General features: G+C 34.6%; 1 protein-coding gene across 1 annotated transcript; it reads left to right on the forward strand.

The window, feature by feature from the left end:
- Positions 1–1,890: 1,890 nt before the first annotated feature.
- LOC132747997 (uncharacterized) lies at positions 1,891–14,001 on the forward strand. The gene is made up of 3 exons (XM_060737537.1): positions 1,891–2,221; positions 2,451–5,123; positions 10,101–14,001. The coding sequence occupies exons 2-3, from the start codon at positions 2,481–2,483 to the stop codon at positions 12,780–12,782; spliced, it is 5,325 nt and encodes a 1,774-aa protein (XP_060593520.1). The 5' UTR covers positions 1,891–2,221; positions 2,451–2,480; the 3' UTR covers positions 12,783–14,001.
- Positions 14,002–16,326: the final 2,325 nt, after the last annotated feature.

A 16,326-nucleotide genomic window follows, 5' to 3' on the forward strand; every position in this document is an offset into this window, starting at 1 on the left:
TGCATCGACTTTGTATTGCAAGGGGACTCTGTGGCCTAGCAGTTAAGGTTGTTGACTTCAAACCACTTGTCCCTCACCTTTGTAGGTTCGAATCCCGTCAGGGACTACTCGGGTGCCTGTTTGTGTCTGAAACAATGTATGGAAGGGCATCTGAGTTGGAAAGTCGCCATTTGACCTATAGTATGATGTGTAACGTACAAGGTACATATTGAATTGTATAGGCTCACAGGAAAGGGTACAGTGATTTCATTTAAGTACTGTAATATCAATTTGAATAAGTAATATAGTACACGGTTGCATCTAAAATCTTTAAAAGAAATAACACACCACATACATATATATTCCGCATGTGACATATTCTGAGTCCTATTACACATCAGCTTAACACGACAGCAGTGAAAATATTGCATATTCGTTGAAGATAAATACTGTGTACTACCAACGTCTCTTAAATAAGTTTAGCAGGGTACTCTAAACATGCAAAATAAGCATATAACCTTTAGATGACATGATACTATAAGTACAATATTTCATTGCAATTTACAAGAATATGTGACCCCTAAACAATAAAGCTTAAAATGAAATTGTTTGTTTCCCCTTCCGCTACCTTCTCATGAAAACGGCTACCTAAAACATTTCATTTCCAAATAAAATACATATTTATTTAATATACATGTACGTTGAAAAGCAGGTCGTATAATAGCCCCCCACCCCCGGCGAGCGGCTGGGCAGACGGTGTCCAATTTTTGCCTTGAGCATATCTCCTACATGCATGGAAGAATATAAATGAATCTTCATACAAATGTTCACGCATGAAGCAGGTCTCTAGGTCAAAGGTCAAGGTCATACATAGAGGTCATGAAAAGCACATAGCAGAGCGCATAGAGATTTCAATGTAACTTAGCACAAATGTTCACCCTTGTGAGGCAGTGTGAAACTTATTTATTGAGGGATGGACACAAATGGACATTATTATAATCACTAGTGTGAAAGTTTAATTTTAAGGTTAAAGGTTAGGTCACACTTAAAGGTAATTGGAAAACGCTTGTTCAGGGCCGAACTACATGTACTACATTTATGGGGGATTCTAATGTAACTTGGCATAAATGTTCACCATTGTGAGGCTTATGGGGCACATGATCAAGGTGCCTGCTACCAAATTCAGAATCACATAGAGAGGTAACAATTTGTGACCATAATTAGTACTCATTTATAGATGGATTGTAACACAAATGATAACTATCATGACTACAAGTGTGACAAATGTAATTTAGCTTAATATTTGCAGGATCAAGGTCACTATAGAGATGATAAAATATCAAGATATCAAGAGCATAATATCTCCCATAAACATATCTATAAAGTCCACATCTCTGTCAAAAGCTTTTGTGACGGGCCTGTTTTGCAACAATGATGACCTTTTTTACTACTGACCCCCATCATTTTTACTATTAAAGGAATCTGTCAGTGAGAATCGCATCTTTAATATCTGTGTCATGTTTTTAAATTATAAATATACAAACTGAGATATATGTTTAAAACTTATAAACACTTTGGTTCTTTACTTTAAACAGATGCTAAGCATTCACTATTCGTTTCGAAAACAATTTATTTTACATACCCTATTCAAACTGACATGTGTCGCGGGAAGGGAAAATGCTTTTAAGGCTGACCTAAACCATGAACTTGAATTTCTAGAGGTAAAGTCATTTTATTACAGACATCTTTAGAATACATGGTAACTTTTTATCATATGATTTCTCCCCTCTCCCAACCCTCCTTTCATTTCGAAATATTTGTAATAACTAGGACTATTAAGAACAAGTTAACTGACTTTAATTGTAAATATTTCAATAAGGTTTAACTTGGGTAAATTTTGGTTCCCCAATCTAAGAATAGCAACCTAAGGACTACACAACTGAAGTATGTAAATTTATCTCAATTGTGTTAAATGATCCGAGCCCAGTGAATGTCGTAAAGAAACTTATTATAAATTTCTATTCCGTAAATCAAATGTTAAACACGGAAGTTAATGTATTTTTGACTTAAGCCTATATAATGCAAATAAAACATACGAACGGAAGATTATTCTATATATTTTTATATAAAAAGAGAACTTTGCACATTGACTAACCCTATAGTATATGAAGGAAGTTAAATCACCGTGATCGTTATATTTTTGGAGGTTGTTTTGACTGTGATATCATAAACACAAATAAAGGTAATTGACTTTTATTCGAAGAATATTCTCTTTACGTAATTTATGTTGTTACTTATTTGTTTTTGTTTTTTTTGAAAAAAAATACTAAGGACTTTCTTCTTTCTAAGTTAACGTCTTTTCAGCGTTTATAAAATTGCATTATTTTAGCAAAATATTATTATTATTACATGGTATTGTCATTTTTATGTTGTTACTGTGAATCATGTGCATTGTTTTAACATACTTTCAGATATTTCTCAGGAAGAATCAACACAATAAAATGGAGTTTATTGTGTACTTACAACTTGCAACACTTTGTCTTTGTTTTCAAATGACGTTTGCAAAATCAATGCAAGAGGTGAACTGCACTATCGGACATTTGGACAATAAATCCTATGAAGAGTGTGGAAACAGGGGGTATGCTATGCGATGCAATAAGACGAATTTAAATCAAATTCCAAAAGATTATCCCAAGCCAGACAATATGACAAAGTTTCCTCCGCCACTTTGCTTGTTGGATCTCGGCTTCAACATTTTCACTAAGATAGAAAATAATTCCTTTGTGAATGTGAAGAACCTGAACAGTACAGATGTATTATGGCTGTATTTAGAATACAATAATGTTGCCTTTATTGCTTCAGATGCTTTTACAAATCTCACCAATTTGCTGTACCTCAACTTAACTGGTAATAGGTTATATCAACCAGAAAGCTTTGGTGTCGGAGTGTTCAAACCTCTTAAAAGTTTGAAAAACATAAACTTGAAGGAAATCAACTTTTTTTCTTTTGACTGTGTCGGAAATGAGCTTCAGCATGTCAAAACTCTAGAGGGTTTATATATAGATTTATGTTCAACTTGTGAGTTTGGATACAATTTTAGTAAGTTAACGTCTTTAAAAACTCTAAGTTTAACCGGAAGATCTGAACGCGCATGCAATGCGCCGCACATTAGAAATGAAACTTTTAGATATGTTCCATTTGTTGAAAAGTTATTCATGGCGTCGTGCTATATTGAAACAATAGATAAAGCAGCGTTCAGCTTCTTTGGTAATCTATCACTTTTGGATATCTCCTACAACGAGAAACTTACTTTCTCTGGTATGAACAATGCTTTGTACGGTTTACAGAACTCTACAACGTTGGAAGAATTAAATGTCAACAGAATACATAAGCTGTTTGAAATTGGTATAAAACTAAAACTGTCAGATATACAGTATCTTAAAACACTTCGTGCCTTGGAGAAATTGCATATGGATTTAAACAAGATAGAAGTTTTTGATGAAAAAATATTTAATCCGAGTTATCAGTTACCAGCGACTCTCAGACATTTAACATTATCTGGAAACCGGCTAACAGCTGGAAAATTCGAAAAATATCTCCATCGTGCAGTGGGAATCAAATATCTGGACATATCAAGGCAACATTTGAACTACGACCCATTTTTCAACAAACACTACGAAGGACCTCGATATTTTAACAGTATGAATATTTCTCAATTAATGAATACGGACTTTACCAACCTACAGATAAATGCAGATTGCCCAGGTATATGTGTCGTTTGTTTACCTAAAAGTATAAGCAGTATAAAATGGCGGAAAAGTATGATTTACTTACACATCGATACTCCTTTTGCTATTTGTGGGGCAGCAGGCTTAAAACGTCTAGACTTATCCTTCAATCTCATCTCTCGTTGGACGGCAGTCATTTTTGGTGTAGAGAACATAAAACATCTTGACCTATCTGACAACATTTGCGACGCTGTTACACCTGAGTTCTTTCTAAACTTCAAGTCTTTGAAACATTTGAATATTTCTACGAACAATTTAGGGCCTGTTTTCGATCTCCAGTTAAACGAAAATGCAAGCAAAATATTCCAGAACTTGAAGAATTTGACGCGTTTGGACATGTCTTATAACAAAATTTATAACCTCCCACAAGATTTATTCTCGAACTTATCGAATCTGATGTATTTGAACTTGAGTGACAATAATATTTGTGGCTGTAACATTTCTTTAGATAACATTCGCTGCCTTCGTAGTTTGGATTTGTCCAGCAATAAAATATATAGTCTCCCAGAGAGATTGAGGTGGCAATTAGACGCTATAGCAGACGAAGACTGTAACAAAAATGTAACAGTTAAAGTTATGCTTTACTCAAACCCAATCGAATGTGATTGTAAACATTTGCCATTTCTTAAATGGATGCTTAAAACAAAGGTCGCAATTCTCTTTAAAGAAAAAGATGTTTGTCGCCTGGACGGCGAAAGTTATCCATACCCGTCTTATGAGCGTGTTGACGAGCTTGTGCATAAACTTGAAAATGATATTTGTCGCGATAAAAGTTGGATAACATGGACAATAAGTGCGTCTTGCAGTGTCTTTGTTGGTATTCTAACATTAATTGCCGGTTTTCTTATGTATAGAAACCGATGGAAGCTTCGGTATATATACTACAGCCGGAACAGACGGCATGTGCACGAGGGCTTCGAGCACCTGTTCGAGAACGATGCATTTGTATCCTATGCGAAGAACAATGCAAGCTTTATTAAGAACGAAATGGTTCCGAAACTCGAGACTGAACATAATCTACACCTTTGGGTTGCAGACAGGAACGCATTAGCAGGTGCATCAGTAGCCGAGAATATCAGTCACGCCATCTATAACAGCAGAAAATCAGTACTATTGATAAACAGAGAATATCTGTTAGATTCGTGGTGTGACTATGAAATGAACATGGCAAGACAGGAGTCGATTGAGACAAATAGACAACTGATTGTAATTGTTCTGATGGAACAGATACCAATGAACTCTGTGCCTATTGGCTTGATGAAGTTTCTACACCATGAACGGTCCCTGGAGTACCCAGTGGATCAGCAGGACAGAAGCACGTTCTGGGCCAACCTTGCTTCCGAAATCAATGCTTACTAGGACTGGTGCCCATGTTAAGTGTTATTTACAAAATTATACGGAGCCTTCTACTCCTTGTATATATATATATATACATTGTATATCGGTGATTGGTCTTGTTTAGGTGTTTTTTGTTGTTTTGTTTTCGCTTTCATAATTCATACAAACAGTTTCATTAATAAAGTAAGATTGAGTTCTGAATGCTTTACGTGAACAATCTGTTGAACAATATCTAATAACATCTACTTCAATGTTATCATCATGACAAAATGATAGTGATTGCCATTTGAAATATCATGGAAATGATAAGCCGCCGGATTGACAGGTCCTTAAACAATTCTCCATTCTCTTTTTACATAATAGTCTGCCAGGAATCGAAGCCAGGACCCTCAAACGCTCTACCATTGAGGTACCGCTGCGAATCCTACATCAGTAAAATTAAATTAATGTTACTGTTAAATTTGTTTTCAAACTCAAACATTCACACATTATTACATCATTTTCATCGTCATTGTACATGTGTTATACATGACGGGGACAATTATCTATCACGTAAACGGATGTACGTTTTCTTTAACTTCATCTCTTTATGATTCGTTTAATTATTCCATTGTATCAACAATTGACAACAAAACGATTCAGGAAAATTTACTTCTTGTTCGTGTAGACCAAATAAATTTTCAACATACACAAAACAGCTCACTAGCGGAAGTAGAATTCATACACGACTGTGAATACTGCATAGTTAAATTTAGGTGTTTTCATAAAATCTCGTTGATCTAAAATGTATTATTTTTCTAAAATGTATTATTTTTCACAAAACAAATTGTATTATTCCATTTATAGCATAAAATCGGCTATTTTCCCCGCTTTTGCCTATGTTTTAACGGGACTATAACCATGTGTTTACAGAGGCACGCGCTCTTGTTATAGTCCGCTTTTACTGTGCGCAATACATTATACAAGGCCGGTAAACAAAAGAAATGTACGTGCCGATTTGACCAATTTGCCAGTTTCAGCTCCAGACCTGTTATTAAAGTCTGCACAGTCCCTCGTAACTATTATAACTAGCGGGTTCGGGCACCAACTGTTCCTCGGGACTCTGAAGACTTTATAACACGAAAAAAACGTGCATTAACCCTATACTACTTAGTGGTAATAAATTGTAAATATATTATATCATATCCAATGTCGCAAATGGTGAACAAATATTTGTGTGTGTGTGTGTGTTTTTGACATATAGTACAACCATTTATGACGAGTGTTTTGTAGTTTATACACAAGTTCTCCGACGACTCCGTAAAAGTCATCACAAGAACTCCCGACAAGTTATCACAAGAACTCCATCCTTCGTTTACTGTGATTTGAATAAAAATAAGTGATCCAAATATTTTGGCGAAATATGCCGATAGAAGGCCAGTCTGACTATTAGCAAGCCAGAAACATTCAAGGTTGTTATGTTTCATTCAATTTACCCTTTACCTACTGAAATTGTAAAATTCGCCTCCGTGGTCGAGGGGTTAGAGTCAATATGACTTCTAATCCAATTACCTCTCTGGCGTGGGTTCGATCCCCGGGAGATGCTTTGGTAGTTTAGCGCGGAGGAAGGTAGTCTAGTACTGGTGAAACTGTCCAGGAACGATGGTTAGAAAACTACCCGCCTATATGACTGAAATACTGTTGGGGAAAAGGCGTAAAATGAAACAAACAAACAAACAAAACTGAAATTGTAAAATGGACTTAAGCATTTTCATTTTTAGATCTGTCCATTGTCAGTTATGGCACAAACATATTTCTGCAATATATGTCTTTGATAGGGAAAACTCGTGGTAAAAATTTAAATTTAGACTAGTCCACCAACAGAAGAGAGCCTTGTCTTACTGTACAGACATACAGATTTGCCTGGCTATATACTAGTGGTAAAGGCCCATCAGTTTTGGTACCAGCAGGATCAAGGTTAATTTATAGCTTTGTTATTTATCTGTTGTCTAGATTTATGAGAAATATGTAATGAGTAATCATTGTCAGTACAGTGATCTATAATACAGTTGATTTATATATGATATAAATAACAAACTATTTTTTATAACACTTGTTAGAATAAGTGTACACAGGTTTCCTACTTCCTCTAAAGGTCACGATAAGAAAGTACATGTTGTGTATTTGTTTTTGTCTAATACCGGTATTTTTTAGCACGAACATTTGCGATTTGAATAAATGATGTGAAAAAATCAAACATGTGTTATGCCTTCAACTTTACGATGGGTATGATTTTTTGATTTTCCCAAAAATCAAGTGTCATAGTTTTGAGTTGCTAGCACACTTACCGAAAATGACATCCCATCCGCAATTTTTCAACAAAATGACTGCACATGGCGTGACAGCTAGTGATTTTATAGGCATCGACTTTGTATTGCAAGAGGCTTCTGTGGTTTAGCAGTTAAGGTTGTTGACTTCAAGCCCCTTGTACCTCACCTTAGTAGGTTCGAATCCCGTCAGGTACTACTCGGGTGCCTGTTATGTCTAAAATAATGTATGGAAGGGCACCTGAGGTCTTCCGCCACCAGGGAAGTTGGAAAGTCGCCATATGACCTAAAGTATGATGGTGTAACGTACAAGGTACATATTGAATTGTATAGGCTCACATGAAAGGGTACAGTGATTTCATTTAACTACTGTACTATCAATTTGAATAAGTAATATAGTACACGGTTGCATCTAAAATCTTTAAAAGAAATAACACACAACATACATATATTCCGCATGTGACATATTCTGAGTCCTATTACACGTCAGCTTAACACGATAACAGTGGAAATATTGCAGGTTCTTTTTCGTTGCAGATAGATAATGTGTGCTACTAACGCCTCTTAAAATAAGTTTAGCAGGGTACTCTTAACATGCTAACTAAGCATATAACCTTTAGATAACATGATACTATAAGTGGAATATTTCATTGCAATTTAGAAGAATATGTGACCTCTAAACAATAAGTCTTAAAATAAAATTGTTTGATTCCCCTTCCGCTACCTTCTCATGAAAACGGCTACCTAAAACATTTCATTTCCAAATAAAATACATGCCGGCGGCGTCCAATTTTTGTCTGGAGCATATCTCCTACATGCATAGAAAAAAAACTTCCTACAAGTGTTCACTACTATGAGAAGCCGTACCGCACGCATGAAACAAGTCTCTAGGTCAAAGGTCAAGGTCACACATAGAGGTCATTAAAAGCACTTGTCCAGAGAGCATAGAGATTTCAATATAACTTTGCACAAATGTTCACCATTGTGAGGCAGTGTGAAACTTATTTATTGAGGGATTGAACAAAATGGGCAAATGGACATTATTATAATTACTGGTGTAAACGTTTAATTTTAAGGTTAAAATATGCAAGGCCAAGGTCACTAAAGATGATAAAATATAGAATTTTGTCCTGAGCATATCTCCTCCACGCATGGTGGGATTCTATCGAAACTTCATCACAATGAGAAGAATGTGACGTGCATGAACCAGGTCTCTAGGTTAAAGGTGAAGGTCACACTTAGAGGACATTGAAAAACGCTTGTTCAGGGCCGAACTACTACATTTATGTGGGATTTTAATGTAACTTGGCATAAATGTTCACCATTGTGAGGCTTATGGGGCACATAATCAAGGTCCCTGCTACCAAAGTCAGGATCACATAGAGAGGTAATAATTTGTGATCATAGTTAGTCCTCATTTATAGATGGATTGTAACACAACTGATAACTATCATGACTACAAGTGTGACACATGTAATTTAAGTTAATATTTGCAGGATCAAGGTCACTATAGAGATGATTAAATATCAAGATATCAGCCGGATATTGCCCAGAGCATAATATCTCCTATAAACATATCTATAATGTCCACATCTCTGTCAAAAGCTTTTGTGACGGGCGTATTTTGCAACAAGGATGATCTTTTTTACTACTGACCCCCAATCATTTTTACTATTAAAGGAATCTGTCAGTGAGAATCGCATCTTTAATATCTGTGTCATGTTTTTAAATTATAAATATACAAACTGAGATATATGTTTAAAACTTATAAGCATTTTGGTTCTTTACTTGCACTTTGGTTCTTTACTTTAAACAGATGCTAAGCATTCACTATTCGTTTCGAAATCAATTTATTTTACATACCCTAATCAAACTGGCATGTGTCGCGGGAAGGGAAAATGTTTTGAAGGCTGACCTAAACCATGAACTTGAATTTCTAGAGGTAAAGTTATTATATTACAGACATCTTTAAAATACATGGTAACTTTTTATCATATGATTTCTCCCTCTCCCAACCCTCCTTTCATTTCGAAATATTTGTAATAACTAGGACTATTAAGAACAAGTTAACTGACTTTAATTGTATAATTATTTTAATAAGCTTTAACTTAAGGAAATTTTGGTTCCCCAATCTAAGAATAGCAACACAAGAACTACACAACTGAAGTATGTAAATTTATCTCAGTTGTGTTAAATGATCCGAGCCCATTGAATGTCGTAAAGAAGCTGATTATAAATTTCTATTCCGTTAATCAAATGTTAAACACGGAAATTAATGTATTTTTGACTTAAGCTTATATATGCAAATAAAACAAACGAGCGGAAGATTATATATCTTTATATAAAAAGGGAACTTTGCACATTGACTAACCCTATACTATATGTACGAAGTTAAATCACCGCGTGATCGTTATATGTTTGGAGGTTGTTTTGACTGTGATATCATAAACACAAATAAAGGTAATTGACTTTTATTCGAGGATTATTCTCTTTACGGAATTTATGTTGTTACTTATTTGGTTGTTTTGAAAAAAGTACTAAGAACCTTTTTCTTTTTAAGTTAACGTCTTTTCAGCGTTTATAAAACTAGTAATTTCATTATCTTAGCAAAACAATATTATTATTACATGGTATTGTCATTTTTATGTTGTTACTGTGAATCATGTGCATTGATTTAACATACTTTCAGATGTTTCTCAGGAAGAATCAACACAATAAATTGGAGTTTACTGTGTACTTACAACTTGCAACACTGTGTCTTTGTTCGCAAATGACGGTTTCAAAATCAATGCAAGAAGCGAACTGCACTATCGGACACTTGGACAATAAATCCTATGAAGAGTGTGGAAACAGGGGGTATGCTATGCGATGCAATAACACGAATTTAAATCAAATTCCAAATCATTATCCTAAGCCAGACAATATGACAAAGTTTCCTCCGCCACTTTGCTTGTTGGATCTCGGGTTCAACATTTTCACTAAGGTAGAAAATAATTCCTTTGTGAATGTGAAGAATCTGAACACTACAGATGTATTATGGCTGTATCTAGAATACAGTAATGTTTCCTTTATTGCTTCAGAGGCTTTTACAAATCTCACCAATTTGCTGTACCTCAACTTAACTGGTAATAAGTTATATCAACCAGAAAGCTTTGGTGTCGGAGTGTTCAAACCTCTTAAAAATTTGAAAAACATAAACTTGAAGGAAAACAACTTTTATTCTTTTGACTGTGTCGGAAATGAGCTTCAGCATGTGACAACTCTAGAGGGTTTATATATAGATTTATGTTCAACTTGTGAGTTTGGATACAATTTTAGCACGTTAACGTCTTTAAAAACTCTAAGTTTAATCGGAAGATCCAAACACGCATGCAATGCGCCGCACATTGGAAATGAAACTTTTAGATATGTTCCATTTGTTGAAAAGTTATTCATGTCGTCGTGCTATATTGAAACAATAGATAAAGCAGCGTTCAGCTTCTTTGGTAATCTATCACTTTTGGATATCTCCTACAACGAGAAACTTACTTTCTCTGGTATGAACAATGCTTTGTACGGTTTACAGAACTCTACAACGTTGAAAGAATTAAATGTTAACAGAATTCATAAGCTGTTTGAAATTGGTATAAAACTAAAACTGTCTGATATACAGTATCTTAAAACACTTCGTACCTTGGAGAAATTGCATATGGATTTAAACAAGATAGAAGTTTTTGATGAAAAAATATTTAATCCGAGTTATCAGTTACCAGCGACTCTCAGACATTTAACATTATCTGGAAACCGGCTAACACATGGAAAATTTCAAAAATATATCCATCGTGCAGAGGGAATCAAATATTTGGACTTATCAAGGCAACATTTAAACTACGACCCATTTTTCAACAAACACTACGAAGGACCTCGATATTTTAACAGTATGAATATTTCTCAATTAATGAATACGGACTTTACCAACCTACAGATAAATGCAGATTGCCCAGGTATATGTGTCGTTTGTTTACCTAAAAGTATAAGCAGTATAAAATGGCGGAAAAGTATGATTTACTTACACATCGATACTCCTTTTGCTATTTGTGGGGCAGCAGGCTTAAAACGTCTAGACTTATCCTTCAATCTCATCTCTCGTTGGACGGCAGTCATTTTTGGTGTAGAGAACATAAAACATCTTGACCTATCTGACAACATTTGCGACGCTGTTACACCTGAGTTCTTTCTAAACTTCAAGTCTTTGAAACATTTAAATATTTCTACGAACAATTTAGGGCCCGTTTTCGATCTCCAGTTAAACGAAAATGCAAGCAAAATATTCCAGAACTTGAAGAATTTGACGCATTTGGACATGTCTTATAACAAAATTTATAACCTCCCACAAGATTTATTCTCGAACTTATCGAATCTGATGTATTTGAACTTGAGTGACAATAATATTTGTGGCTGTAACATTTCTTTAGATAACATTCGCTGCCTTCGTAGTTTGGATTTGTCCAGCAATAAAATATATAGTCTCCCAGAGAGATTGAGGCTGCAATTAGACGCTATAGCAGACGAAGACTGTAACAAAAATGTAACAGTTAAAATTATGCTTTACTCAAACCCGATCGAATGTGATTGCAAACATTTGCCATTTCTAAAATGGATGCTTAAAACAAAGGTCGAAATTCTCTTTAAAGAAAAAGATGTGTGTCGCCTGGACGGTGAAAGTTATCCATACCCGTCTTATATATATGAGCGTGTTGACGAGCTTGTGCATAAACTTGAAAATGATATTTGTCGTGATAAAAGTTGGATAACATGGACAATAAGTGCGTCTTGCAGTGTCTTTGTTGGTATTCTAACACTAATTGCTGGTTGCCTTATGTATAGAAACCGATGGAAGCTTCGGTATATATACTACAGCCGGAACAGACGGCATGTGCACGAGGGCTTCGAGCACCTGTTCGAGAACGATGCATTTGTATCCTATGCGAAGAACAATGCAAGCTTTATTAAGAACGAAATGGTTCCGAAACTCGAGACTGAGCATAATCTACACCTTTGGGTTGCAGACAGGAACGCATTAGCAGGTGCATCAGTAGCCGAGAATATCAGTCACGCCATCTATAACAGCAGAAAATCTGTACTATTGATAAACAGAGAATATCTGTTAGATTCGTGGTGTGACTATGAAATGAACATGGCAAGACAGGAGTCGATTGAGACAAATAGACAACTGATTGTAATTGTTCTGATGGAACAGATACCAATGAACTCTGTGCCTATTGGCTTGATGAAGTTTCTACACAATGAACGATCCCTGGAGTACCCAGTGGATCAGCAGGACAGGACAACGTTCTGGGCCAACCTTGCTACCGAAATCAATGCTTACTAGGACTGGTGCCCATGTTAAGTGTTATTTACAATATTTTAAATACCGGAGCCTTCTACTCCTTGTATATATGTACATGTAAATCGGTCATTGGCCTTGTTAATGTGTTTTGTTGTTGTTTTGTTTTCGCTTTCATAATTCATACAAACAGTTTCATAAATAAAGTAAGATTGAGTTCTGAATGCTTTACGTGAACAATCTGTTGAACAGTATCTAATAATATCTACTTGAATGTTATCATAATTACAAAATGATAGTGATTGCCAATTGAAATATCATGGAAATGATAGTCACCGGATTGGCAGGCCCTTAAACAATTCTCCATTCTCCAGTTACATTATAGTCTGCCGAGAATCGGAGCCAGGAACCTCAAACGCTCTACCATTGAGGTAGCGCTTCGAGTTCTACACCAGTAAAAGCACAAATGAAACATTAAACTAATGTTACTGTTAAATGTGTTTTCAAACTTAAACATTCACACATTATTACATCATTTTCATATGTTATTTATGATATGGACTTTCATCGTCATTGTACATGTGTTATACAAGACGGGGACAATTATCTATCAAGTAAACGGATGTTCATTTTTTTTATCTTAAGCTCTTTATGATTCGTTTAATTATTCCATTCTATCAACAATTGACAACAAAACCATTCAGGAAGATTAACTTCTTGTAAACCAAATAAATTTACAGAATATACAAAACAGCTCACTAGCGGAAGTAGAAGTCATGCGTGACTGTGAATATTGCAGAAAACATTTTTTTATAGTTAAAATCAAGGTGTTTTCATAAAGTCTCGTTGATCTAAAATGTATTATTTTTCACAAGACACATTGTATCATATCATTCATAGTATAAAATCGGTTATTTTCCCCTCGTTTGTTCATGTTTTAACGGGACCAAAACCATGTGTTAACAGAGTCACGTGCTCTTGTTATAGCCCGCTTTTACCAATGCGCAATACATTATTCAGCGCCGGTAAAAAAAGTACGACAATTTGCCATAATGAGTCATGCGCTCCTGTTATTAAAGTCTGCAGGCTCGACACCAACTGTTCCTCGGGATTCTGCAGACGTTATAACACGGAAAAACTTGCATTTACCCTATAATACTGAGTGGTAATAAATTGTAAATATATTATATAATATCATATCCAATTCCGCAAATGGTGAAAAAATATTTTGTGTTTTGACATATAATACAACCATTTATGACGAGTGTTTTTGTTGTTTATACAAAAGTTTCCCGACGAACTCCGTAAAAGTTATCACAAGAACTCCTGACAAGTTATCATAAGAACTCCATCCTTCGTTTACTGTGATTTAAATAAGAATAAGTGATCCAAATATTTTTGCAAAATATGCCGATAGTCAAACACATGAAACATTTCTTTCACATTCGTTAGTAATAAACATTTTTTTATTATTTTATTTCAGTGGACCTGGAGCTAATAACATTTGTCAATCAATCGGCAATAACTTTGATAATGGACCGCTGTATCCTTCTTATGTAATGAACTATTATATTACATAACATTAAATATTGCATTACATTACAGAATAGTGTAAGCTTCTGTTTTTCCGCATGGAGTCGTCTATAGCTCCTAGTATTAGTTAAAGATACTGTCTCCTACTGTTATTAATATTTAAAGGATATAACACTAGTTAAAATCCATCTACCTCTCTAAGACCTGCATATTAATTTAACGATCTACAACTGGCTCTCTTAATTAGTGCGTTTCACCAATCTAACTTTTCTGTACTTGTCAGAGGAAGTAACCGCTGCGAAAAGTTTGCAGTGTATCCGCAAACTCCAGCAACGGTTACTTCCCCTGGTTAGTTGGAGAATAGTGTAGCAGACGCACGGCCTTGTTATGATTGAGCCTGTTTATGGCCTGTGCTGCCAAGTGGAAACTACCGTTCATGCCCCCTAGCACCGGCTTAAGCAGAATTCAACGTTCAAACATGAAAATGGTGAAAATTTATGTTTGCGTTTTTCGAGTTATGTGTGTGTCACAATGACCCAAACGGGACACCGTAGTTTTCAGTTGCAGTCATCGTTTATATATATAGAAATATGTGAGATGGAGTAAATGATAGATCTATTAATGTTAGCGATTATGATTATAAATATACATAATACATGTACTTACCATTCAATATGATGCTCAAATAAAAATTATTCAAGTCAACACTTCAGATATTACTGTATGCCCCTGAAATGACTTCTTCTATTTATACATGTAGCAAATAAAAATACCGGAAATAAACATAACTGATGATTAATTCATTCTATAATCATAACAATACATTCGTATATATATCAATAAATTATAAATGTTTTCATTGAAACAATACTGTTGTAATGTAACAATGCATTTGAGAAATCCGGTATATTATTAGAGTTCAAAACATGGTACATTGTAGACTTATAACACTTATAAAAAACAGCAAAATGCACTTATATTTTCTGTTTGGACGACACTATACAAAATAGTTCAAAGTTATGTAAAACGCCTCTATGAATCTGAATATACTATATTGCAAAGAAAATCTTGAAATATATTTTTCTTGTTTTCATTATAACAGAGTGGAATTTGTGTTCTAGAAATCCTAATAATAATTGTCTGAAATCATTTTTGTTGTTTGTAATCTTTAGTGAACTTTTTATTTTCTGTTAGTTTTTTTATTAAGAAATGTTTACGGGCTTTATTAAACTTTAATAAAATGTTAATCTTTTTTTGATTATCGTCTTTTTTCTAAACTTTGCACCAAAATTTTATACCTTTTTTGTATTCGGAAGAGTTATCTGATAAACGCAATGTCAAAATCCGTTTCAGATTCTCAAATGCATTCCATAAATACAATGTATTTTAAATAATGGAAAATGCCAGATGTATCCACCTTAGATGAAAATAATAAAATTTCTGCAACTACCTGCCATTGTACCAGTAAAAAGCATTTGAATCAGGAGAGAAAGCGTCTCGGCCGATGTTACGCATGCGCAGAGTTGACGTCAAAGGACCACCTACGTCTTTACAAAAACAATTTTTCTTGTAAAATGAAATGCACAAATACTAGATTGCATCATTGACATTCATCAACTCGATTATTTCCGTTATTCAAACGCAATAAAGGGTCAAAGTCTCACATCAAGTTTAGTGATGGGAAATCAAATGGAACATCTCGACTAATATCCGACGTTTGATCTGTATAGGCCATAGCGCATGTTCAAACCGTGAAACAAATCAATATTCAGTAAGACAAAGGTCATAGAAAGATAATTTGAACAGAAGTTGATATGAAAACTTGTATGGTTGAAGATAATATAAACAAACTAACTTTAGAAATAATGTCTTGACTTTAATTTAATTATTTAAAAAAAAACACAAACAATAATGAACAAACAAAACATTGATAAAATATCAATCAATCAATCAATCAATCAATCAATCAATCAATCAATCAATCAATCAATCAATAATAAATGAATGAATTTTTATTCAAATTTGATTTTACGCATTTAGCAATTGCTGCTGTCAA

This window comes from Ruditapes philippinarum, unplaced genomic scaffold (assembly GCF_026571515.1).
Source record: "Ruditapes philippinarum isolate M1 unplaced genomic scaffold, ASM2657151v2 ctg241_1_1_1_1, whole genome shotgun sequence".
In the NCBI taxonomy this organism is placed as follows: domain Eukaryota; kingdom Metazoa; phylum Mollusca; class Bivalvia; order Venerida; family Veneridae; genus Ruditapes; species Ruditapes philippinarum.

Excerpts from the sequence above, each read along its gene's own strand:
- LOC132747997 (XM_060737537.1), top strand. The coding sequence starts at position 2,481 with ATGGAGTTTATTGTGTACTTACAACTTGCAACACTTTGTCTTTGTTTT. Across the intron at positions 5,124-10,100 it reads CTTCCGAAATCAATGCTTAC|ATGTTTCTCAGGAAGAATCA; the intron begins TAGGACTGGTGC and ends ACATACTTTCAG.